Raw genomic sequence first — 26,014 nt, 5'->3', positions numbered from 1 at the left:
ATACAAGAAGAGTCTAGCCAAAGGCCACTCCATCACCTCCTCTCACCTAAGATTCTTCTCAACTTTTCTCGTGGCTCATTTCCACCTATCTCATCTATACTTCTCTTCTCATGCAACTCCAGGAGGATCAGTGTTATAGATATTTGGTTAATTCATGCTATAAGTAAATATGTGTATGTATAAAATATTACACGAATCCACCACATGCCCTTGACCACTCCGGCTGGGAGCATAGTCCTATTCTTATTCAATCAGTTCCCAGACCACGCTAAAGATAATATCAAGTCCTTAGCTTAAGAATGAAGCCTTCCCAGGCCATGAACGTCGTCTTCCTTGATATGATTGAGCCTTTCAGGAGAAACGGCGCCAGGAACAGATTACATCAGTTATCCGAAGCACCGGCACCACCCGAGTACATGTGAAAGACAGCTATACAGACATCGAGGCTTGCCTTTTGCATCCATATGGACTCGGTTATACATATGAAGAAACACAAGGGACATCCTGTTATTCAGGCCTCAGGGAAAATATTGGAGATATAAGTGGACTGTATGAGACGTTGGGGTGAACCTCCGGGGAAATGCTGGCACTCTGTCAGTCGGATCCAGGTTCACCCAGTGCCAAATTCCGGAATTGACGCTGTCTTGGCTGTGGCAGATTTTTGATAATTTGTAATAGATATAATAAATCTTTGTCAAATTTTTTTAATTTTGGTGCGGATTCAATAATTTATAACAATTTGGTGACAACCCGACATGATCTGATAGTGGGGTTTGGGAAACCCTTTTCCCGCCCGGGGGGTGCCCCACTGAATTCAGTGGCCCGAGCGGGAATCGAATTCTGAAACCAATCAGATCCACACAAGAGCCGCAAAAAGCCGCGGATTGTAATTGGAGCTGCATGCTGCAAACAGAGCCACAGCCAAAGGAAATAAAAGGGCCCGATTCTTGGCTCAGGGAAATCTAGGGAACTTTCCAAGACCCGAGGGTTTTCATCCGTAAAAACTCAACGTGCACGAAGAGATCCACACGAGAACAAGAACTGTAAGTATTGTGTGGTTGGGTGGAGCGTGATCGGACGCTTGTGTGAGACATGACATTGTCATGAGGCGAGTGCGGACCCCAAGGCTGCAGTTCCACTAACCCACGAGGAAAGTGGTCAGGCAAGGGGGAAGTGAAAGGCTGGGTTCGAAACACACGAGACCCGGGGCTCGGGAAGGAGTCTAGGGGGAAAGCCGGTCATGTTTGGGATCAGGAGGGGAGAGACAGGCCTGGAAAGTTCCAGGAGCCTGTCCACCTTCTGAAAACAGGAAAACAGGTAAGAGAAAAATAAGAAAGCAGCAAACGGGTCAGCAGGGCGGTTCACTGCTCGACCTGGTCCGGCTGGCAGCTGTTCGCAAGCCAGAGAGTCCAACATTGGAAGGAAAAACAGGACTTGAAATAACCGTCCTAGCAAAGTGAGAAAAGGTAAGAAAAGTCACCACTTTCCTTGAGAAAATGGGATTGGGGAAGAGCAGACAGCAGAGGAAAGTTCAGGAAAAACCTTCCCAAGTCCCCGAGAAAGTCTTACCAGAAATCCCGAGAGAGAGTCCTTTGGGGTGGATGCTGGGACACTGGAACAAAAATACACAAAGGGTGGGAAAGTCCACGGAGAAAATGATCCATTTTTGCATGGAAAAATGGGGAGGGAAAGAGATCGGAAGGTACATGGTCTGGCCGATATTCGGCACGTTCGAAAACTGGACCTGTGAGTCTCTGTTTGACCACGTGGCTGGTAGTAGTCCACTGGATCCAGAGGAACTCAAATACGCAGACGTGGAGATATGTTTACTCTGGTCTATATCCAGTGCGAGCTTGCCGGCATCCTGTGAAAGCGGGGAATGAATGGGAACTACTGGAAAATCTTCCACCTCCTTACCTCATGGCCCCGCAACCCGACCCCGGGCAGGCACAAGCGGCAGCAGGGATGCACCCTGAAGCAGGGGCTCCACAAGCCCAAGTAAACATTCCGCCATCGCCACCGGGTCACACGGTGGCATCCGCCCCTCCACAGGGCTCAGGGGCCGAGGGTCAGATGCAGCCGCAGGAAACACCAAAAACTGAGGAGGAAAAAGTAGACATAAGCGACCCCAGGGATGCATCTCCCCCAGCACATTGAACCAGGTGGCAAACAAGGAGATCGACAGGGGGGGAGAGTGGGGACGAAGGGGAGAAGCCCAGAATCTACCCCTTACGGGAGGTTCCGACAGCCCCAGGGGTGATTGGATACATCCACACCCCAACTGATACCAGTGATGTAAGGACGTTCAAAAAGGAGATGGGAAAATTAATGGATGGTCCTCTGGGGGTGGCAGAGAGTTTGGATGAATTTTTGGAAACCAGCATATACACTTATGAGTGTCGCTGTAGGACACGAAAGAACACACGCACACACTGCTTTTCAGGTGAGAAGGAAAAAGAGAGCGTTTATTCTCTAACTCCATAATTTATAGTTTTACAAAAGTGACAGTAGATTGGAGGGTGACAGTGCCACCTCTCCACAGACACTAGCTTAACCAACAGTCCATCAACAGTGTCCTTTTCCACAAGAATGTAAACTATAAGTTGTTTACAGAAAAGTGTGTGAGAAAGTTCGTTACAAAGAATGTCAATATCAGAAGGCCTTCTAGAAATCTCAAAAACCCAGGGTGACATATGAGGATCTTCACGCGATCTTAAGATCGCTGTTCAAAAACGAGGAAAGGGACATGATCCGGTCCGCCGCGATCAAGGACTGGGAGAGGCGGAACCCAAAACCCGGGGGCCGGGGAGGAGCAGTGGCCAAACCAGAAACCGCCCTGGGAAGCCCAGACGAAGGAGGGGAGGCAAAAGATGATAAATTTGAGAAATATGATTATCCAAGGTATCAGGGAGGGGGTACCAAAGGGCAAAACATGAGCAAAGTGCTCAGGGAATGTCAGGGGAAAGATGAAACCCTGATGGAGTGGTTAGAAAGACTCCAGAAAGGTTTTGAGAATGTACTCCGGCACAGACCCTGATTCTCCGGTGGGGATGGTGTTGCTAAAAACACAGTTTGTGGCAAAATCCTGGGAGGATGTTCGGAGAAAGCTGGAAAAGACAGATGGATGGCAGGAGCAGGGATTGCAAGAACTGTTGTGGGAAGCCCAGAAAGTATTCATGCGCCGGGATGAGAAAAAGCAGAAAATCCAAGCCAAAGTCCTGGTGGCTGCAGTGAGAGAGGCTCAGAAGCAGGAACGGGGGAAAGATACGGTGAAAAAAGCGCCGGCAAAGAAACCGGGTCCGTCTCAAGAGAAGGGCTTGGGTGAACAGAAGCGGGATTTTGAATGTTTTTACTGCAAACAGAAGGGGCGCATTAAAGGTAACTGTCCCAACAGAGCCAAAGACCAGGCAATGTTTCAGGAGGATTAGGGGTGTCAGGGGCTTTTCAGTCTGGGGTTCGGAACATCTAGGGAGCCCTTGATAAAACTAAAGGTGGGACCCTACAAAGAAGAAATATGGTTTATGGTAGATTCGGGGGCAGAATGGACTATGGTGCTAAGGCTACTGAAGGGGTGCTCTCTGAGCGATGACTCCATGGTGGTAACTGGGGCAAAGGGGGATCCTTTTGAGGGTCCAATCATCAAAAACGTAGAAATAAATACGGGAAATAGAAAGCACACTGGCAATGTTTTATTGTCAAAAGACGCTGACTTCAACTTAGTGGGGCGGGATATGATGGTTGCTCTGGGGGTGGGGTTGGCGGTTGAAAAATCTCGCCTCAAAGTCAGGCTTTACAGCCTCACAGGTCTGGATGAGGAAAAGATAGACCCAAGGGTGTGGTATGTCCCTGGGGAAGCGGGGAGGTTGGACATAGAACCAAGCTGGGTGGAAATTGAGAGACCAGAAGACTCCATAAGGGTCAAGCAATATCCCTTCTCCATGGAAGGGAGGAGGGGTTTGAAATTGGTAATCGATGAACTAGTGAAGAAGGGCACATTGGAACCGTGCATGTCGAGGCATAACACCCCAATTTTGGCAGTCAGAAAGCCCGATGGCAGCTTCAGGCTGGTGCAGGATTTGCGGGCTGTGAACCAGAGAACTAAGACTTTGTTCCCCACTGTTTCTAACCCTTAGACATTGCTGAATAATCTCTCTCAGGAGGACACTTGGTACAGTGTAATTGACTTAAAGGACGCTTTTTGGACTTGTCCTCTGGCTGAGGACAGTCGCGATTATTTCGTGTTTCAGTGGGAAGATCCAGAAACAAACAGGAAGCAGCAACTTAGGTGGACGTCTCTGCCGCAGGGCTTTGTCGATTCTCCAAATCTATTCGGACAAGCCCTGGAACAATTTTTAAGTCATTTTACGCCAACCAGGGGGACAAAACTTTTACAATACGTGGATGACTTACTGGTCGCTGGACATGGGGAAGAGGAGGTAAGGGTAAGCACAATAGACCTTCTGAATCTTTTAGGAGAAAAGGGGTTGAAAGTTTCAAAGTCAAAGTTGCAGTTCACGGAACAGGAGGTCAGGTATTTAGGGCATTGGCTAACTAAGGGCAAGAAAAAGCTGGACCCAGAAAGGGCGGCAGGAATTATTGCCCTGCCACCTCCACAGACAAAAAGGGAGGTACGGCAGATTCTGGGGTTGTTAGGATACTGCCGGCAATGGATCGAAAGTTACAGTGAAAAGGTGAAATTTCTCTATGAGAAACTAACCACGGATCAGATAAAATGGACACAAAATGTCAAAGAATTCAGGAAAGTCAAGGAGGTGCTCACAGCAGCTCCAGTGCTGAGCCTCCCGGATGTGAGGAAACCTTTTCAGTTGTTTGTGGACACTAGCAATCACACAGCACACGGAGTTTTGACACAGGACTGGGCCGGAGTGGGAAAACCAGTGGGATACTTATCCCGGCTTTTAGACCTGGTCGGCAGGGGCTGGCCCACGTGTTTGCAGACGACTGTGGCTGTGGCTTTGTTAGTGGAAGAAGCAAAGAAGGTGACCTTCGGGGCACCTCTGGTAGTATTTGCACCTCACAATGTGAGGGGAATACTACAACAAAAGGCGGACAAATGGCTCACAGGTGCAAGGTTGTTAAAATATGAAGCCATTTTGAGTCACTCACAGGACTTGGAATTGAGGACCACGACTGCGCAGAATCCAGTGCAGTTTCTGTTCAGAGAAGCTGCAGAAAAATTAGTTCCCGACTGCACGGAAATTGTTGAATTACAAACCAAAATTAGAGAGGACTTGGAGGAAGAGGAATTAGAGGATGGGGAAAAATGGTTCGTTGATGGGTCAAGCAGAATCATGGAAGGAAAAAGAAAGTCCGGATACGCAGTTGTGCACGGGAAAACGGGGAATGTAATTGAAGCGGGTCCTCTGAATGCAAGTTGGTCAGCACAAGCATGTGAACTATATGCAGTTTTGAGAGCATTGAAGGGATTGAAAGGGAAAAAGGGGACAATTTTCACCAACTCGAGGTATGCCTTTGGGGTGGTTCATGTGTTTGGGAAAATCTGGGAGGAGAGGGGGTTGATCAACACGAGGGGAAAAGAACTGATGCACGGGGAGTTAATTAGGTAGATCTCAGAAGCCTTGAGGGGACCAGAAGAGATTGCAGTGGTCCATGTGAAGGGGCATCAGACAGGGACTCAATTCCGAACCAGGGGAAACAATCTGGCAGATCAGGAGGCCAAAACTGCAGCGTTGATGGTGGTAAGTACCCCTGAGATCGGGAGGGAGGAAACCCCTGACGACCTTCCCCAGCTCTCCCAAAAAGAAATGGAATGTTTTGAAAAGATCGGAGGTGAACTTGAAGGAAGGTAGGTGGAGACTACCTGACGGGAGGGAATTGGTGTCCCAAGGTTTTACCAGGAGAATTTTATGGAGATTGCACCAAAGAACGCACTGGGGGGCACAGGCGTTGGCAGAACAATTCTTGAAATTTTTCAGCTGTAAAGGAATCTATGAAATGGCAAGACAGGAGGTACAGGGATGTTTGGTTTGTCAAAAGATTAACAAATCAAGGGCCAAAAAGGCTGCCCTGGGGAGTCATCCCCTTGCATACCGACCATTTGAAAGAATTCAAGTTGATTTCACGGAACTGACAAAGGTGGGGAGGTTCAAATTTGTACTGGTAGTTGTAGACAAACTGACTCATTGGGTGGAAGCCTTCCCCACCTCACAAGCCACGGCTCAGACAGTGGCCAGAAAATTGTTAGAAGAAATTGTACCCCGATATGGGGTAGTGAACTATGTCGATTCGGATCAGGGAACACATTTTACATCAAAGGCTATTAAGCAGATGGCTGATGCGCTGGGCATCCGATGGGAGTACCACACCCCGTGGCACCCCCAGAGTTCAAGACAGGTGGAAAGGATGAATCAGACTTTGAAGACACAGTTATCTAAATTAATCTTAGAAACAAAGATATCCTGGCTGAAGTGTTTGCCCCTGGCTTTGCTTAATATCTGAACTATGCCTCATTCGGACACGGGGCTCTCACCATTTGAGATGCTGGATGGAATGCCATATAAGCATGGAATGCCGGTGGGACACACCAGGTTTGAGGACGGGCAGATTCAACCACATCTGGTTGCAATCAACAGAAACTTACAGGAACACCGAAAGCAGGGAATAGTAGCCCAGAGTGCTCCTCTGGGGTTCGCTACTCACAAAATCCAACCGGGAGACAAGGTGTTTGTAAAAGTTTGGAAAGAAGTGCCACTCTCTCCTCACTGGGAAGGTCCTTTTCTTGTGCTCCTGACAACAGACATGGCCATTTGGACAGCGGAGAAAGGCTGGACACACGCGTCTAGGGTGAAAAAGGCCGAACTGCAGGAGGAAGCACCCGAATGGAGAGTCACTTCTTCCCCCGGCGACTTGAAAGTCAAACTCCAACGTCCTCATCAATGACAAACAATGAACTGATAAGTTGTATACTGTCAGATTGTGTATGCTATCCGTTTGTACATTTTAAGTGTGAATATTGTCAGGGGGTCTTCATGGTTCATTGCAGGAGGGGGCAAAGACCGAAGGGGTTGTGTACCCAGTGCTTGGAGGAGGAGCTCAAATTGACTGACTGTATCCTAACCTTAGCCACAAATTTAGGTATCATTGAACTCAATTCACAGGAGTGGTTTCAGGGGTTGGGTGGAAAGCTCAGGGCACAAGCCAAGATTTTGGATGTGGTGCCGGAAAACCATCTGAGTCCCGTGCAGTTACGATGCCATCTGGGTATCAAGGTGGGGCACCTTTAAAAGGAGGTATGCATCTAGGTTCGAAGGCGTCTTCCCTAAGAGTACTCCTGCTGCCGCAAAGATGGTCTTCCTCGCCGCTGGTGGCACCCCAGGGGGCGGAGGGAAAGGCAGAGGAGTATGCCTGGTGGGAATCCTGATCAGCCTGAGCCTAGTCATGTGCCAGATGCAGAGTCTGGGCATGGAGATCCAAAAAGGAGGCGGAGGTGAAGGCTCTGCGGAGGAGTGCAGAAAATGCACCCGGGTGGTCCCTGTAACAAGGGACAAGGAACACTCAACATACCAAGCCCCCAAGGAATGTCTCAGAGGAACTGGCAGGTACTGTTGGATGAATGGCACAAGGGTGAAATTGTGTGAATTGGAAATCGGGACTTGGTGTGTAGATCCCGAGGCCGGGCTGAGGAATGGACAGTCAATTGCTCACATAAATCCGAGGCAGAAACGAGAGGTAGGACAGGAACTGAACCCCATTTGTAATCAGTGCAATCGAACGTGGGTCGGGGGTAAGGCTGAATCAATGTTCATAGCTTACCACCAGGTAAATCCATTGTGTTATGACAACACAAGGGTGGGAACATGTGTGATGAATGGGAGAATGTATTGGGAAGCCGAAAATACGAAATTTAACAGTAAGGTTTCTTGGGGAAAAGACCTGCTCATACTGGATCTGGCCTCAGTAAATGAGGAAAACGTATGCCCACAGTACGACAAGGTGGTCTGTTTCATGAGAAACAAAAATAATGAGGATCCTGAGGAGAAAATGAAAGATATAACTCAAGAAATGAAGCGGAAGGATTCAGAGTTAAGGAGGCAGAAAATCAAAGAGGAAAGGCTAAAAACCTCGAGCAAGCAGTATGAGGTACTGGAACGACAATATGCTCAGGGAGAGTTACCCTCTCCGGACAGAAATTTGTTCATTGATTTGGTGCAAGAAATAGCAACAGAACTAGGTTTGTCAAATTGTTGGATTTGCAGGGGACTGAAATCGGCAGAGACGTGGCCTTGGAAAGGGGAAGATTTGGCTCCGGAGCAACTCTTGAAGTGGGATAACCCGAGGCTCTCAAGATTGGCACAGAGACCTGAGGGATGGATTTTGGAACAGAGGGTGATCAGCACAATTTGTGGGAAGGGAAGGAATACACCGAGATGGTGGGATATACTCCATGTATATCTACCCTGACGTTGAATTCAGACTCATAAAGCAAAGCATGGCATCCAACCCCTGCCCTGGGGTACTGGAGCCTCAAAAACAATACCAATTGCGAATGGGATGAGAAAATGAGATTGTGCTGGGTCAAAAGTCCCGGAGCCAACCCCTTCCAATCCCTGGAAAACGTGAGAAAATACTGGGAGGACCCAGGGAAAATAAATAAGAGCTGGAAAGCCCCAGATGGAATTTATTGGATATGTGGTAAAAAAGCTTACAGAGAATTACCTTCGAGGTGGAAAGGGTCATGCACCCTGGGCATGATCCGACCTGTTTTCTTTACTCTCCCCAGAACAAAAAGTAACCTGTTAGGGGCTCCATTGTACGAGACCTTGAGAAGGGAGAGGATAGGTCTGAAGAAAATCATACCGGTGATAAGTGGGAAACAAACCTGGGGGGAGGAGGAATGGCCAGCAGCACAAATAATTGATTATTATGGGCCAGCCACATGGGCCCAGGATGGAAGCTATGGGTATAGGACTCCAATTTACTTACTGAACAGACTGATCAGATTACAAGCGGTGATGGAAATTGTTTCGAACCACACCTCCGAAGCCCTGGATCTATTAAGTCGGCAGCACACCCAGGCACGGGCTTTTGTGTACCAGAACCGGATCGCGTTAGACTACTTGCTGGCCAAGGAGAGGGGAAAATTCAATGAATAAGAATGGTGTATTGAGATTGATGATTATGGGGAGACCATAAGAGGTCTAGCAGCCGAGATCAAAAAGGTGTCCCATGTCCCCGTCCAGAAGTGGAATTCTGTATTACAGTCCTCATGGATTCGATGGAGCATGGTGGAACAAAATAATATTTCTTGTGCTCTGTTCAGCAGCTGGAGTCCTATTCCTCCCTTGCCTGATACCCTGTTTTATCAGGCTGATTCACTCAGTGGTCAAGGGAATGCAAATTGCAATAGTTCCCATGACTCGGAGAGAGCTTCTGGAGGCGACACATCCAAAATCATGTGACTGGGAGGAAAAAAATATGCCACCACTGCAGCAGAGGCATTGGTAAAATTTGAAGAACAAACCAAGAAGGGGTCAAATTATGTGGTATATCAGGGTATCCCACAAGGGGAATATCGGATAATGTAAATGGTGCTTCGTTTGTGGGAAACCCTTACTGGTGGTGGGTAGATGTAGGAATTAAAAATTTGACAAAAGAGTAGCATGAATTAAATGGGTGAAATAAGAGGAGAGGGATTATTATAGATGTATGGTTAATTCATGCTATAAGTAAATATGTGTATGTATAAAATATTACACGAATCCACCACATGCCCTTGACCACTCCGTCTGGGAGCATAGTCCTATTCTTATTCAATCAGTTCCCAGACCACGCTAAAGATAATCCCAAGTCCTTAGCTTAAGAATGAAGCCTTCCCAGGCCATGAACGTCTCTTCCTTGAGATGATTAAGCCAGGAACAGATTACATCAGTTATCCGAAGCACGGGCACCACCCGAGTACATGTGAAAGACAGCTATACAGACATCGAGGCTTGCCTTTGCATGTGAAGAAACACAAGGGACATCCTGTTATTCAGGCCTCAGGGAAAATATTTGGGATATAAGCGGACTGTAGGAGACAGTCAGGGTGAACTACCGGGGAAACACTGGCACTCTGTCAGTTGGATCCAGATTCACCCAGCACGAAGTTCCGGAATTGATGCTGTCTTGGTTGTGGCGGATTTTTGATAATTTGTAATAGATATAATAAATCTTTGTCAATTTTTTTAAATTTGGCTGTGGATTCAATCATTTATAACAATCAGCATTTTGTAATGCTTCCATCATCCAAGAAAAGGGTTAAAATCTCAGGCTCTGCCTGTCCAGAACTCCCACTGCTGCCCCTCTCCTGGGTGGGGGGCTGCCGAATGTCTCTCAGGGTTCTTCCACCCTTCCATGGTGCAGGGGCCTTCACCTCCCTTCTCTGTCCAAGGCCCGGCCTACGGCCACACGGCTTCCCCTCCCCTGATGAGCCTGCAGCTGGGCAGGGGAGGTCTGACCTCGTTCATGGAGGGAACCCAAAAAAGCTTCCCCCTGGGAGTTCTCAGCTTTTAACCCCCCTGTGTTCTCAGAGGCTTTATGAGTAAAAAAAAAAAAGAGTAACTATTTTTTTAAAGTTGCAGAGTTTAAATTAAGCTGGGAGCTGATGCTGACTGGGAGAGTTCTTTTGTTAGCTGCATGTTGTAACCACCTGTTAAGAGTTGTCATTAACCCTCCATTGTAGAGAATTCTCCTTTTCAGTACCACCGGTGCCTGCTGCCAGGAAGATGACAACCCACTTCCCCCAGACAGTGGGAAGGGAGGCAACCTCAGCAGACATGTAAATGAACCCCGGACCCAGGATGCAATGGGGTAAAACCCCCCAAACTCATCAAATAAACGCCCAAAAGCAACGAGCCAAACTAAAATTGAGAGATCGGGGTGGAGTCTAGATGTCAGGGACAGAGTTCTGAGCCTGCAGAAATGCTGAAAACCTCGGTCGCCCCTCGCCCCAGCCACAGAAGACGTCAGTCAGAGTGAGGACCCCTGGACTGGCAAGCCCAATAGAACACAGGATGTACCCGATTGACTTTGGGAGGATAGTGTTCCCAGCTCTGCTTCCTAAGGGACGGAGCTGCTGCACTTCTCTCCTCCTCCGAATCGCTCTGCGGACCTGTCAACTTCCCCCTTCCTGATCTGATTGCTTTTGATAAAGGCATTCAAAAGATAAAGATCTCCTGCCCTATTTATTTCAAGAGGCGTATCAATGTCCTCAGTGGCAACACCAGGTGCCAATATTCAAATCTGAGCACCCATTGGTTTGACCACAGCATCCCAAAAAAATCACTTCCTCTCAAACCAGGACATGGAGGAAGGAGGAGTGCAAATGTCAAAATTCTTCACCTCTAACCCTAATTAGAGTCTCAAGTTCTCTGGATGGAGAATTTTCAAGCTGCATCAGAATATGTAACAAAGCAAAGTAGAAACACTAAAATTACTTCATTAAGGAGACTGGGAGGAAAACAGGTAAAAATCAGTCTTACTTGAGTTCTTGTTCAGAAAAGTGACTTGCATTGTCTAAACAGGTAATTAAGTCTGGAAAGAAAAAAATGTAGGTCAAAAGGATGAAAAAGACAAAAGGTTGAATATGCTTTTTAAAGTGCGCGAATACATACATTTGAGCCTCTGAGGCTTAACAAAAAGTCTCAGAATGAAAAAACCACATTCCTACTAAATTTTCTTGCAACAGATTTTGTATCACAGTAGAACCTTGCTAATTGAATAACTGGGAAATCTACTGAGAATATGACACTAGATAATACTACAAAATTTTTTTTTTGTGCAGCTTAATTTTAATTTATAGCTATATTTCAGAGTGAAATCAGAAACAGAAACATATGCTCTTTTCACAAAATTAAATTAATAAGATAAAGAGGCCTGTATTTTCACCATTTAATGGTTCTGCAGTGCTGAACACAAGCACCACAGAGAGCAAATGTTAGAATGCTGTGTTATTGGCATCCATGACTGATACCACAAATTTCTTGTTTGTGTCTGCTGTGTATCAACACATACAGTCCAAAATACAGAGAGGAACGCATCAAATACTTTAGAAAATTAAAAACTTAGACTCTTTATCTGCTCTTTTTAGAATAACTTCTAGGTAGGGCTTTTTGCCTTCTGAGGCAGTTGCTGCTGCTCCTTCATTTCCTTGCAGACCTCATGTTATCACTCACCTTTACAATGAGTGGGAGGAGATGCAAAACAAATACAGCAACCTCCTTCAGAGGCTTAAAAGGACCAAAACCAGGGGGGAAAAAACCCACGAAAAGGACAAAAAACCAGTCCACAGATTATGACATTAAAGTTAAATGAGTACAGGATGCTGCTACTGAAATAAAAATTTTCATGAGGTTAGTCTGTGTAAAATATATACAGTTTGATAAGAAAACTTGTTAGCTATCTGCCACCTTAACTACTCTACCCAAAAAAATGCATTTTGTCCTCAATCTGAAGCAGTCCTCTCATTCATAACAGACAACTGACATTTTTCCTCTGCTACTCAAGGTAAGCTTTGATACCATTTCTTTAGAACTACAGCAACTTTTAGGTAGGCAGTCAAAATTTCCTACACAGAAATATCATGAAGAGTGTACTAAAGTTTTAGAAGTTAATTCGTAAGAATGTGAGAGTAAATGAACTGGTTTTGTTTTTACTAGACAGCTCTAATTCTGCCAGAAGAGAAAAATCACCAAAAAATTATAAATACCTGATTTGTCAGTAGTTGAATAAGCTGCCAGAAATCCACGTCCAGAAGTGTGAATTCCACTCATGAACTGTACTGTGACTTCATTACTTTTTGATGTAATTAAACCATCAATTTGAAAGCCAAACCCACAGTATTTTCCTGTGGAGAGAAGGAGGAGAACAAATATTGACCCAAAATAACACATGTAATAAACATCTTATTCAATTTCCAGACTCTTATTTCATCTTCATAGGCTCACATTAGTTCTGGTGGATACTCAAAAGCAAATACATGAGAATGACACTAAATAATGCTTAGTGGTCATTTAAAGCAAATGGCAGACTGTGAGTTCCCCATTTGTTTTGTCACTGTCAAAGGTCTTGCATACCCCAACACCTTGCAGATAAATGTGACCTTATCCCATTCATCTCTAGCCATGCAAACCTCCACACTCAGCTTCAAAGAACATGAGGAATCTCACAAGGAAAAGGATCAAGTTAGGACAATGAGAAGCATCGACAGAAGCAAATGAGAAAAAAGCCCTCCTTTTCCCAAAGCTGCTGAAGCACTTCCTCCTCATAGATTCTTTCATGATTTCTGTCACGTATTTTCCCTAATTCTGGACAGCAGCAGGCACAGCTTACTGCATTTCAGCAGTATTATACATATCATATCACAGGTAAGCACCATTAAGATAAATTACCAGTTAGTTCACTTTCTATTTTGTCACACCTAAAAAACATAACTGTGGTATTCACATATTCTTTGAACAGAGAGAGACATAATTCTCTCTCCCAGGATTTTCCTGGGAAGCTGAAAGTCTGTGAGAAAGCTCAGACAAAGAAGAAAAACAATTCTTATCTTCACTTGCTGCATCTGTTGTATGGTACATGGGGAATGTGTTATGGAGATTGTTTACCAAAAGGGATTTGTCAATTGGACACTGGTGATGGTGTTTTGGATTGATTGACCAGTTAGGTGAAAGCTGCATCATGACTGTCTGTAAAGGTCATGGGTTTTTCTTTAGTATAGTATAATATAATATTAGTGTAGTATGTAGTATAATATAGTATAGCTTAATAAAGCATTTGTTCAGCCTTCTGCAATCATGGAGTCAATGCACGTTACTCCTCGGTCACAGATCCACCTGAAACAATATATAACAAAGGTTCTGTACCTGAGTGCTTCTCTTGCCATAGAAAATGAACAAAAATAACACAATTTCAACTGCTGGAGTCCACAGATATTGACAGTATTTGCCCTATGAAGTTCTAGAATTGATACCACATTAATGGATGAATGGTTGTTAAACAGGCCTCAGTCAATATGGAATTCTCCAGCCCTACTAACAAGAAGCATTAGTAAAGATACTGATCAGTTAATTAACTTGTTTAGAAAAAATAATCTTCTGTTCTACAGGCTACCATGATCATTCGATATCATAGAAACCATCTATAACCCTATTTGAGATTCTGCAGTGGATAAGCAAAGTGGATAATCACCAGCAGTAAATGACACTGCCTCTGTTTCAGCTCATCATTCCACTTGCTTTCCTCATAATGAATATGTTATTATATAGCAGAAATAGCAGAAAAAGAGGCAAGACTCCTTTCTCAAATAAAGGCAAATTATCATACTAATGTAGAGGAAGTGGAGTAGCACAGTCCTGCAGGAATAGTTCCTAACAAATATAATACAAAATAAATATAATATGTACATCAATTTCCTTTAAAAAGTGAACTGCACTCCCAAACACTATCAAAATAATTAAAAAAAAAATTAAAAAATGAAAATAGAAATTCCTGTCATTATTCAGAGCTTTCTAGATGTTGCTTATTCAGATTTTTTTTTTAACAAAGCAAGGCTATCTTCTAATAAAAAAACAGAAAAGTTTTTTTTTTAATTTTGTTTTCAGCCACTGGATCTTGTTACCTGAGTGACCATCATGAGACTCCTCTTAAAACACCATTTATCTTCAGGCAAATACATAGTGCAAGCCATTTAAATCCAGCTTGGATAAACTCTCCAGTGCTGCTTGTCCCATGGACATATGGCCTCTGACAAACTGTGTCACAAGAGTGATGCACTTCATGATTCATAGTAAGGCATACTTTTGAGACTATAAATAATTTTTCTAACTCTTCCCTGGCCTCTTGCCTGATTTTTGACAATCTTTTAAAAGGCAAGCACTAGGAATGGACAAAGCATGACAGCAACAACACCTCTGTCAGAAAGTGTGTGCAGAAGATGTAATATTGGTATTTTGTCTGTACTTATGCATTGAAGGATCCCGAGTGCTTTTGTACAGCTACAATACAGCAGGAGAGGGAACTCTCATGTCTTAAATAAGTACATCTGACTGCAGATGCACAGTGATTTATTTGACTGTACTGAAATCCTATAAACTCCTCTAGATCTGTCTCACACTAGAGACAAACCTAACACTGAGCATTTGAATCTTCTTTTGATTTCTTCATAAATACTCAATAGGCTTGGAATAAGCACTAGCCCTTAAAAGCTTCAGTAGAAACCCTCTCTGTTTATCAATGAACTCACTAACAATTTATTTTTTAATCTAACCAGCCAACTTTTAAGTCATTTTGGGTTAAAAAAGGTATGACTGAATTTCAGATTTTATGTAAAACAAGTATTTTAATGGTAGACCATGTCAGTAGTCTTGAATGGAAAAATTTAGCATAAGTCCATAATTTTCCCAAGAAAATTCAAGCCACTGTTTAATCTCTCCAGCGTCTGTTGCTTCAAACACTAAAAAAAAACCCCAAACCCTGCCTCATCTGTATTTACCACTTTTAACATCACGGTCCTGTAATTTAATTTATTAAAAGCAGAACAACACACACGGTGTTCCCCAACATACTGTGCTGCTACATCAGCAGGCCACAGCTGAAAAGCAAGGGAAAAAAATGAAGCAGGAATTTACTTAAACCCATGAAGTCCCTTGTAAAAGTGAGTAATAGACTTATCAGAACATGACATTCCTTGCCATTTAAGGTATTCAGTGTTTCCTATTTTAGACCAAGTCTGGCTCAACAGCTCCAAGCACATACTTATTTTCACACACACTTACCTAGGTAACAGTTGGAAAAGAGGGTTAATAAACCTAACACTCCACTAGCCTCTTTAGAAAAAGACTCAATTTAGCGGGATCAGCATTTGAATTGCACAAAAACAGCCTCAGTGAAGTAAATATTTTTCTTCCTCTCCAAATTGAAGCTTTAGGAAAGAAAATAAAGTTCATCTGCATAATAGCTAATTTTAGAAAAAGAAGAACGACAATTCATTTTGAGTTTTATGCAATGTAACTGTTAGAGTCTAGACACCCTACACACACCTTGATGTAGATGAGAACATCACAATGCTATTTGAAAAAAAACCACTGATTCTAGTGGTGAAATTATCCTGAAGAGAATGAAAACGAAAGACATTATCGGAGGATATTTGGACTATATGCCTTTTGAAGCCTGTCATCCTTTAACACTAACAAAATGAACAGCTCAAATCAGAGTAAATCCATATAAAAAGAAAGGCATTTCAGGTAAGATAAAGACAGACAGACAGACAGACAGATAGATAGATAGATAGATATTTACACTTTTTTTTTTAAATGAAGATGCTTCTAGTTTTACAGTTCCCTCTTCACGCCTTCAAGAACTTTGCAAGCTACTAGGAAATGTCAGAGAAAAAAAAAATCACATTGCAGTGGAACTTCCTTTGAGAATCTCAAGAATCTAAGATTATTACAGGATCTGTGTTGCATTTATGATGCAGCTGCTGCTAAAAAGTGCTGTTAAAAAGTAAAAAAAGTACCAACAGTACACCTGAATTCTATACAAGACAACAGTTCTCAAATAGTGACAATTAAAGCTCCTACCTATTTCTGTCCTGTTGGGGCCAACGCCATTATGAACTCTCAGGTAACTGGAATGACAGGAATCAGAGTCATCAATATCAAAATCACCAAACTTGAGCTGAACTCGCTGCCCAGGCTTCACACGGATTTCCCACTCACACACAGTGCTATTGGGAGAGGTCCAGGGATAGTTTATGGAGGCCAGGGTCCCGCTCTCAGGGCCCAGCACAGTATGTCCACACCCGTCACCTAGGAAAGAACAGACAGAATTCAGCTCCCACGTTCATCTTCAAAGCCTCATATCACACCATATAAACCGCATTGTGAGAAAACTCCAAGGTAACTCACATGCAAATGACACAGCAATGGTGACAAATACCACTCAACTACCACTGCATTTTGCTTAGCTTATCATCACAGGCAACAAGAGTCCTGCTACAACTTCTTCAGTGAGATGCAAAGTGATCCATAATGACTTAAAAAACTGCATGGAAAGTACAGGAAGTGTCCCTGCTATTTCGTATTTCCTCAATACCTCAGTACAGAAGGAAACAGGTGCTGAAAAGGACAGAGACACCTGACAATAAAACAAGAGCACATTGGTTTTCCTGAGTTACTGTACTCACAACACAATGAAAAAGAAGTACAAAGTCATTGGAGAACAAATAAAATACAGCATATTAAATAAAGCTCTGACCACTACCAAACTGCAAGTACCTTGTTTTCTGTAGCACTATTTTAATCCTGCAATTCATTCCTATTCGGAGGACATACAAAATTTTTCGGAATTCTCCTGTGACTCCAACCTGGACCCTTCTATCTACTACCTGACTATTAATTTTAAACAGCAATAACAGTACTAAAACATTTGTTTAACAAATGAAAAATAATACCACAAACTGTGTATTGTCAATACCTAATTATAAAGAGCAAACTGATAAATTTGATTACTCAACTGCTAGACATGCATTTCACCCAGTATGTAGCATAAAAAGTGCAAGAATTTTTGTGCTGGTTTAGAAATGTGAATGTTCTTAGAGTAAAGTTCACAATGATCACCATGATTCCTATTGACAGAAATCTGTTTTCACAGTTAAAAGTGTTTCATATTACACAATAATACGTGTAGTTCCTCTACTGAATATGAAAAGGTAAGCTGAGCTTTAGGTACAAAAACTGCATACATACTTAAGAAATTTAACTAAATTTCAAAATTCTTAAATGTATTACACATAAGACTGAGTGGAAAAGTCCAATGCACTGATGCAATGTCGAAAAAACAACTCCCTGTGATTAAGTTAACTAGGTCTGATTAACCTGTTTGTAAACACAACTAATTTTTGCTAACAAAAACTATTCTCCTTATGATCTGAGAACATTCAAAGATAGCTGCATGTTACAAAAGCTAAAGTACTGCTAGTATACACACAATCATAAATGGATGCAGATACAAACTGCAGCTGTTTATCTTGCTAGCAGTCGAATGAAAATGATACATCCTTGGAAAAGTTAACTGGAATATCTGCTTAGTAAAATCAAAACTTGCATTTGTGAAGCTGTTTTTCAGCCATATTTTCATTAATGCAATTTGCTTTATAACACTTTGTTCTATCTCATGGCAAATATTATTTCTGTTTGGATGACAGCTGATCAATTACTCTTCTAAGTTAGAGTTTTTCTAACACAAGACACCATTGTTCAACATTACAAAGAGGTAACCTAACTTGCATGTTTTATATATCACTATAATCCTGGTTTATTTCAAAAGGTATGTTATAAACCAAAGAAAAGTGAAAGCTTTATTATGCAGAGTCTATTTGGCCTTGGTTTATTAGCTACTATGCATTCAAATGTCAGATTTCTAATTAGCCTTAATATGCTAACACTTAACAATAAAAGACTCCTTTTCTAGTAAAATGGCTTTTCACAAGCAAATACACACACTACAAAATGCATGGAATTTATTACATTAACAACAAAAAACAACAAATATATTCATGGTGATACATGGAGTTAGCATTTCAAAACTCTTTATATTGCAGATATAAAAATAATTATCAACACAAGCAGCAGTCAGTTTTAGGCTATGTCCTAAACAAAAGCAATGAGCCATTAACCAGTTCTGTACTTTTCCTTTCCTTTGATGGGATAAGCAATTGCTTATTCATTCACAGATTGAAAATACTCTGCAAATAAACTGACACAGTGGCCTTTTAGTGGCCTTTTGAATATGAAATTATACTAGCATTCACCTGTATGGGCAGATACACCATTCTGAATGCATTTTAAGGAAAATAAAAATCCTTGCATGAACTATAATGCTCGGAAGTTAATTATTTCTCATTTCAATAGGCCAGTTACTGCAATGCAGTCACCACACAAATAGTATTTCTTGAAACCAGGAATACCAATAATGCACATGATTCTGTATCTTTGATTCTTCCCCACCTTCTTGCATCTTAAGCCTATGCTGCTGGAAATCAAAGACAAAGGAAAGCCTGTGTCTCCTCTTTGACCCAAAATGTATTTAAGCTGTAAATTTGTCTCAAGCATGAAACAATACCTGCACTGTGCACGATAAACATCACAGAGCTTTCTGATGAGAAAAGCGAAAGAACTCCAAAACAACTAAACACATTTAGGTGAGAAAATGCAAATAAAATATTTCAAGTTTTAAAAATTGGGACTTTTCTTTTAAAGACACATCATTAAAAAATGACATTACCTCTTGTAGTTTGAAACAATGTCTTGTTTCCCATGGCTAGAGAAAAAAACTTTCTTATTTCCTTCACACAATTTAATGGAAACGTCAATCTCAAACCTCCCTTTTGTTGCAAGCTTTCTTAAAAACATGAAAGGAAAAATACTCCTCTATGCATATTAAAGAACCTGCTGTCCAATCACACTAGAAGGCAGGGAAAGGAAAAACAGTTGGGCCAAACAGCAGCATCTTGTTCTGAAGTCAATTTAAAAAGTAGCTTCTTTTGAATGGACACTTTAGATCTTTTTATTGTATTTCACTTAAGTTAGTCATAATAGAAATGCCAGACACTTCATGCCTGAAGAATCTGAAGATTACCATGGCATATACAGTCTCCCAAGGGCAGCAGCATCACTGATAAGCTATTTGGAAAATTCTAAAAATCACATTTTCAGTGAAACTTGCAGATCCATGAACCCACATCTTGCTGTATTGGTACTATAAAAGGGCAGTTCTTGAGCCTCTCTATGTAATGTGGAGCTTCATCATTTCTACCACACTTCTTTGAATACCACTGATGAATTCCAGAGACACATACACACATCCAGCATCAAGGGAGCAATATGCAATACTCAGCAATTTCTCCAAGAAAAAATGCAATTCTTTTCACTACAGCAACATATATAGGACAGTAGTCACTTCGTTCATTTGCAAGTCATTAATGCCAGAGAATCTTTTGCCTCTGTTAACCTGTGAGATTAGAATATCTAAGAAAACACAGAAGACAGACATCAATCCCCTAATCAATTATTCCTTGATTGGCTGACAACCTCTGTTGTCAGTAGACAGCTGAACAAGTCTCCTGCTTTCTTTCAGACTTCTCTGTCACACCACAGGTCTCCCACACTTGCAGGATAGATAAAGCCCTTTGTAGAAGCACCAGGTCACTGGTGTGCACACATGACACCTGACATGCGGAGGGGCTGCAGATATGCATCCAATGTCACATGTCCTCGGGACACGTTCACAGCAAAGAGGAAAAATTCAGCTTGTCACCAAAACTTGTGTTAGAAACATGGGCATCTCTTAAGCAGCTGGCAGAGGAAGGGCTGGCAGACTGCTGCCATTAGGAAAAGGACCCATCTTCTCTGCAGGCACCTCTGAATGCAGTGTGGATGAACCCACCTGACAGAGTTCATACGAGCCCTGGGTGATGGCACACTGATGTCTGATGCAATCATGATGATGACTGAAAACAATTTCTTAGAGCCAAGTTCTTTACATCAACAAAATACAGGACTCACACCAACACAAACAAACCAAACCCTAAGGATTTTGATACTTGAAGAAAATGTGGAATTTAATAAAATGAAAGAATACTGCAAATGCAGGAGTGGATGCTAAGTTATTAATACCCACCAAAAAAAAACCAAAAAAAAAACTATACTTTGTAGTTGCAGAAGTCAATCAGAGCTTTTCCCCTTGGAAAACAGTTGCTGTTAGTGACCCCTAAACTTGTTCTCAGTATCAAAATATGTTTAAAATAACTTTTTAGGCCAGTGAATACTTTCTCTTTCCTTACTTGGAGAAGAGTGAATGATAAAGACATTAGACAGTTCAATATTATAACCTGTAAAGCAGAGCTGATTGCATAGCAAAACACCAATCTCAATTTTAACACATGGCACTGCCTTTTGAACAGACTCAATTTAACCAGTGGGTTTCCTGAGAAGATTTTACATATATAAGCTATTATCTTCTGTATGTTTGTGACTAAATATTGGATGTAATTGAAACTTTTTAACTAAACAAAGGTAGAACCAAATCTATTAGAGTCATGTAAGCAAAAAAGGGTATTTAAAAACATTCATTTTAACTTCAAATACACAACTCTTTCTGATTCAATGCATTACTAAAATGTCTCCTCTTCTGTTCAGCTCCTGTGCTCTGCATTTCCTTACTTTTACTCAGCATACCACTAAAAGACACCACATCTGCTTTTCGCTTTTCTCAGTGTGAGCAATAAAGTTTGTACAAAAAACAAAAGAGTTCCATGAATAAGAAACAGTGAGGAATTAAATCACAGAGACATCAAATTCTAAATAGCTTTTCCAAGTATTTTCAAATGCCCTTATTTGTGTCCTCCAAAGTCATTGCTGTTTCCATCAAATTCCACAGAGTGATGTTCTTCAGGAAGGAATCTGTTCCACTGTCAGAATTAATTTTCTTAACAAGCCAGCACACACACAGTCCACTTTGATCTTAATGCTATTTATTTGCCTCAGTAACACACTGGTTTGGGCATTTCATCCCACTGCAGACATTTCACAACATAAAATACCCCACACTGCCACAAGCAAGGCCACAGCTCAATAAACACTTGAAGGCACTTTAAATTAGCCACAGACAAAAGCAAGCCTTGTCTGCCTCTCACTTTTGGCCACATGTTCTCACACCCTTCCTGGTACTGGAGGCAAATGTTTATGAAACCACACGGCCAACCAGACCAGGGACTTGGCATAAAAATAGCTGTTGGTGTTAACCTACAGCAATCCCCAAATTTGAGTATGCATATGCTGCAGTGCCTTCCTTGACAGAGGGATAAGACAGTAGAACACCAGCAACTGCTTCTTTCATCAGCACTGCCAACCCTTGTTTGTGTTTTAAACAATCTTGAATGCCATCCAGAGAGATAGAAACCATCCCAACCCTGAGAAGAGCAGTCACACATGAGTGGTGCACTGGCTTGAGGAACAAGCTGGCTGCAGGGCATCCCCCAACCCACTGCCACCACACAGTGCTGGGTTGCATCAACCCAGCTCTCTGAGGCAGCTCCTGGGGCGACTGCTGAAGGCAGGGCAAGGAGTGGGGGGCAGGTGGGATTATGACTCCCTCATCTTCAATTGATTTACCTGCTGTAGGGCACCCTTAGACAGTTAATGAAATTATGGGATGAGGTTTAACAAAGACAGGAACAGGACAAAAGCACAGTAAGCATTTTGCTTTTTAAAATGTTGGCAGCTTGGTGGAGTGACAGGAGAGGGGGAGAAGAGACAGAGGCTGATTCTTGTTCTTACAGCAAAAGTACAAAATTTAATATGCCATTACAACAAAATTTTACTGTTTTTATTTACAATAGAGGCCATGTGCTGGGCTAGTGATAATTAGCACTTTATTATTTTAATCTGTACATGCAGCTTTACAATTATCTCTGGAACTCCAGTCTTATCTTTCAGCCACTGAATTTTACACAAAAGAGTAACAATTGGGAATCCTAAATTTAGCATCCAAAATATGATACTATTTTAAAATAATGATCTAAAATTATTAAGTTGTCAGAGGAGGTAAGATATGTGCTTCCTGTGCTGTACTAACTAAACTGACTACTACTGAAAGAACAGAAGAGACATCAGCTGTGTAAGACTGCACTGTAAGGCTTTCACTTACTGATGCCATGGAAACTATGTGAGTAAGTCCCTGGGGACAGCTATGATTTGCCTAAATAGTATGCTGGCAAAAGGAGCCTATAAGGACAGGCTAGGCATGGTGAAAAGTGATTTACATGAGGAGTCTGCAAGAGGACTGTGTGCTCAGTGGTACATAATGCAGAAGCCCCTCTGATCTGCTGGCTAGGCTGACTCACAGTGACAGCTCATGCTCTGTGTCTTCGTTTGGGTCGCACATGCAGCTTGCCCACTTCCCAAGACACAGCATTTACTTTACAATCTGCACCAACAAGTCCTTAAAAATAAAGCACTGAAGCACAACAGTGTTTAAGTGCTACACAACAGAAACACAGATGATGAATAAATGAAAAATAACACACAGCCAGTCATGCAAAACACTATGACAATAAGCAACGGTCATGGTCAGAATGGGCTTCAAACTTCCTGGAACTTCTTCAAACTCCTCCCCACACTAGGACCCCATGAAATTTTACAAGCCTCACATATGTCAACTAAGAGGCAAAAAAGATGTCCAATCCTATCAATAATTCACATGCTAAATTAACACTACACTCAACACTTCCCCCTTCCTTTTCCAGTTCATAAATGAGACTGCACAGCCTAACCTGCAGATCCATGGTGGCAGCACCATATTGCCTCTCAGGAGCAGCTGCCCCTTCCCTGCCCCACCCACTGCCAGTGCCCACTGTACCCCTGTCGGGCTGCAGCCCAGTTCTCAGGCCAGGTTCCCATCCCAGCAGCCCATTGCTGGGTGAAGGATGGGCATGGCCCACCAGACAGTGGAGCTGAGCAATGCAGAGGATGCAAGGTAGGGACAGGGTGGAGACAGCACCAGCCACAGGTAAGAATAGTTTTTGGTACCATGGAATCAACAGAAGCTGTCAGGGAGGAAGCTCCTGGTTTGGGTACCTAAACAAAAACAAAAACCCAAACAAACAAACACAAACATACAAACAAACCACAAAACCAACAAAACAAACAAACAATCAAAAACAACAAAAAAAAAATCTGAAAACACAGTTGTCACTGAAAACCTCAGAACACAGTTCATTATTTGCCCCCCACAGCTGCACTAGGAAAAGAGACTTTACATATATTTCTAATCCTCTTTAAAGGTTGTCATCCAACTGATGAAATAGTCCCAATCTACATCTGTGTACCAGCAGCTCCTTCTCCTGGTGTAGGTGGCATACAGTATCATCTTGATTTCTAACATTCATTTTCTAATCTAATTTCAAAATTACAACAGGGACTATTTGGAGTTTCCCTATTTTAAATGACCTGGCTTCATTCTAGCATCACAAAATTTAATACACAATCTGTTCTAAAAGGCCTTTCATTCCTAATTTTGCCCTGTAGGTATTCCCTTTAAACAAAGATGTTGCCAGACTTTTGACCCTCTATGAATACAACCAATAAAATAAGCATTATGTATTACTGAATAACAAGATGATGAACTAGGAAGACAACAGTAAATTTAAATGTTTAAGTCACCATTTTTAAGTCACAAATTTATCATAAGAAGTATAGTGAGAGCATGTAGGAAGTTGTGTGAAAACTCAGTCAGTAAAAATTATCTGTGAACTTTAAGCTTGTCCATCAGCTTTGCTGTACCTTTTTCGTAGCAAGAAGGAAATTATGCCTTATGTAGGAGGACTGGAGAACTTGAAAACATCTCTTTAAAAATGAAGATATAAAGTAACAGAAATGCTTTATTTGAAATTTTCAAATATACTTAGGAAAAAGACAAAAACCGGTCATCACTAGAAATAGTACAAAAGTGTTCAAAAGCATTCAATTTAATGCATTCCTCTTTCTACCCTTGTGATAATGAGATGTACTTTGACACCTGTACACAATTGCATAAAAATAGAATTGAACAAGAGTGTGGTTTAAGGCTTCTTGGTTTATCACAAAACTCACAGATTTGCAAAAGAAAAATTAAGCACCAGCCGCTTCTTTCCACCACTGAATAAGGCAAGATGTTTTTCTTCATATCTTAACCACTCTGGAGACAAGTTAAAATAACCAGATATGGGCTTTAGCTGGCTACAGTCCTGCTGAAGATGCAGCAGCTGCCAGTTGTGAAACCCTGTGTGGTCCTGAAGGCAATCATACATGCACAACATACTCAGCACACATGCTATAGCTCTGTAGTGCACTATCCTTTCAGAGGCTAAAGCTCTGAACTCTGAGGAGTCACCATGCAAAATTGCACCACTACTTCGTCTTTCCACTCAAGATCCTGAGGATCTTCCACCTGCCTCATTCCTGTGAGGTTTCTCTCCAGAAAAACCTCCATGTTTACATGCAAGTAGCTGTACAAGTGGCTTGTCTTGCCAAGTCTAATTAAAACACTTGACACATTCTATTTTTGCATTTTTAATTTTGTATTGGGGTAAAACTAAAGAGGGCTGTGGCACAACTGCTAAAACAGTTCATTGTTATCTTTCAACACCGAAAGCATCGACTGGGCACTGAAACAGGTACTCCTACTCCAAATTGCAAAAATTTGCAATTAAGAGACCTGAAAATATTTCCTCTTCACAGTTAAGCAACATTTGAGGTCTCATGATGGCCCGATCTAAGTATAGGAAAATCACTGAAGAGGAGGAGAGAAGGGTACTTAGGATGAAAAATAATTATACACAAATCTTGATTAAATGCCACATCACAATAAACAGTATTAGTGTGATGACTGACAGCATCACTCTGAGAAGCGTTTACACCATTCTCCTGTTTAGAAACCATGACAGAAGAATTATCTGCTCACAACCATTCTCAGAAGCATGCCAAGCTTTTCAAGTTCCCTTTTCCACCATTAGCAGTATTCATAAGAATGCATCAAATTATCACCTCTGACAGCAATTAAAGTAAAGAAACAAGAAAATGAGAGGGGTTGCTTTTAAGAAGTGGTTCTAGCAGAAAAACCATTTTCGGGGAAAAAAATTTAAAAGAGAATCCATGTGACCTCATGCACAATCCATCAAATTCCAGCAAGACTGACAATCCAAAGAGGAGTAGCTGACAAGGATTGTCATTCTGATGGATAATATTCCAATCCTAGATAACAAAACCTCTTCCTTGAGCTAAAAGTATATTTAGAAAACTTGAACATCTAGGAGGAAGATTTAGAGGGGGGATTAACTAGTGAAGAAGTGAAGTGGGAAAGGGAGTATTTAATAAAGCATATAGATGGTCTGACCATTGATTTTATTTCCACTTTTCAGCTCATAAATGATGCATGATTTATGGAATATGGTTAATAA

General features: G+C 42.0%; 1 protein-coding gene across 2 annotated transcripts in view; it reads right to left on the bottom strand.

Moving 5' to 3' along the window:
• The window catches only part of DCBLD2 (discoidin, CUB and LCCL domain containing 2), a 56,075-nt gene that overhangs the window by 22,669 nt on the left and 7,392 nt on the right, over positions 1-26,014 (bottom strand). Inside the window, exons 2-5 of one of the 2 annotated variants that reach the window (XM_084201155.1) lie at positions 16,737-16,826; positions 16,599-16,645; positions 12,728-12,865; positions 11,502-11,553 (exon numbers count right to left, since the gene is read on the bottom strand). In XM_084201155.1, the coding sequence (XP_084057281.1) occupies positions 11,502-11,553; positions 12,728-12,791 (116 nt within the window). In that variant the 5' untranslated portion in view covers positions 12,792-12,865; positions 16,599-16,645; positions 16,737-16,826. Of the gene's footprint in view, positions 1-11,501; positions 11,554-12,727; positions 12,866-16,598; positions 16,827-26,014 lie in introns of both variants that reach the window. The other variant, XM_084201154.1, reaches the window with a different exon arrangement.

Source organism: Fringilla coelebs (genome assembly GCF_963513975.1).
Source record: "Fringilla coelebs genome assembly, chromosome: 2".
NCBI classification, from domain to species: Eukaryota; Metazoa; Chordata; class Aves; order Passeriformes; family Fringillidae; genus Fringilla; species Fringilla coelebs.
Note: the sequence above shows the minus strand (reverse complement) of the source record. Positions and strands in the feature narration are given on the sequence as shown.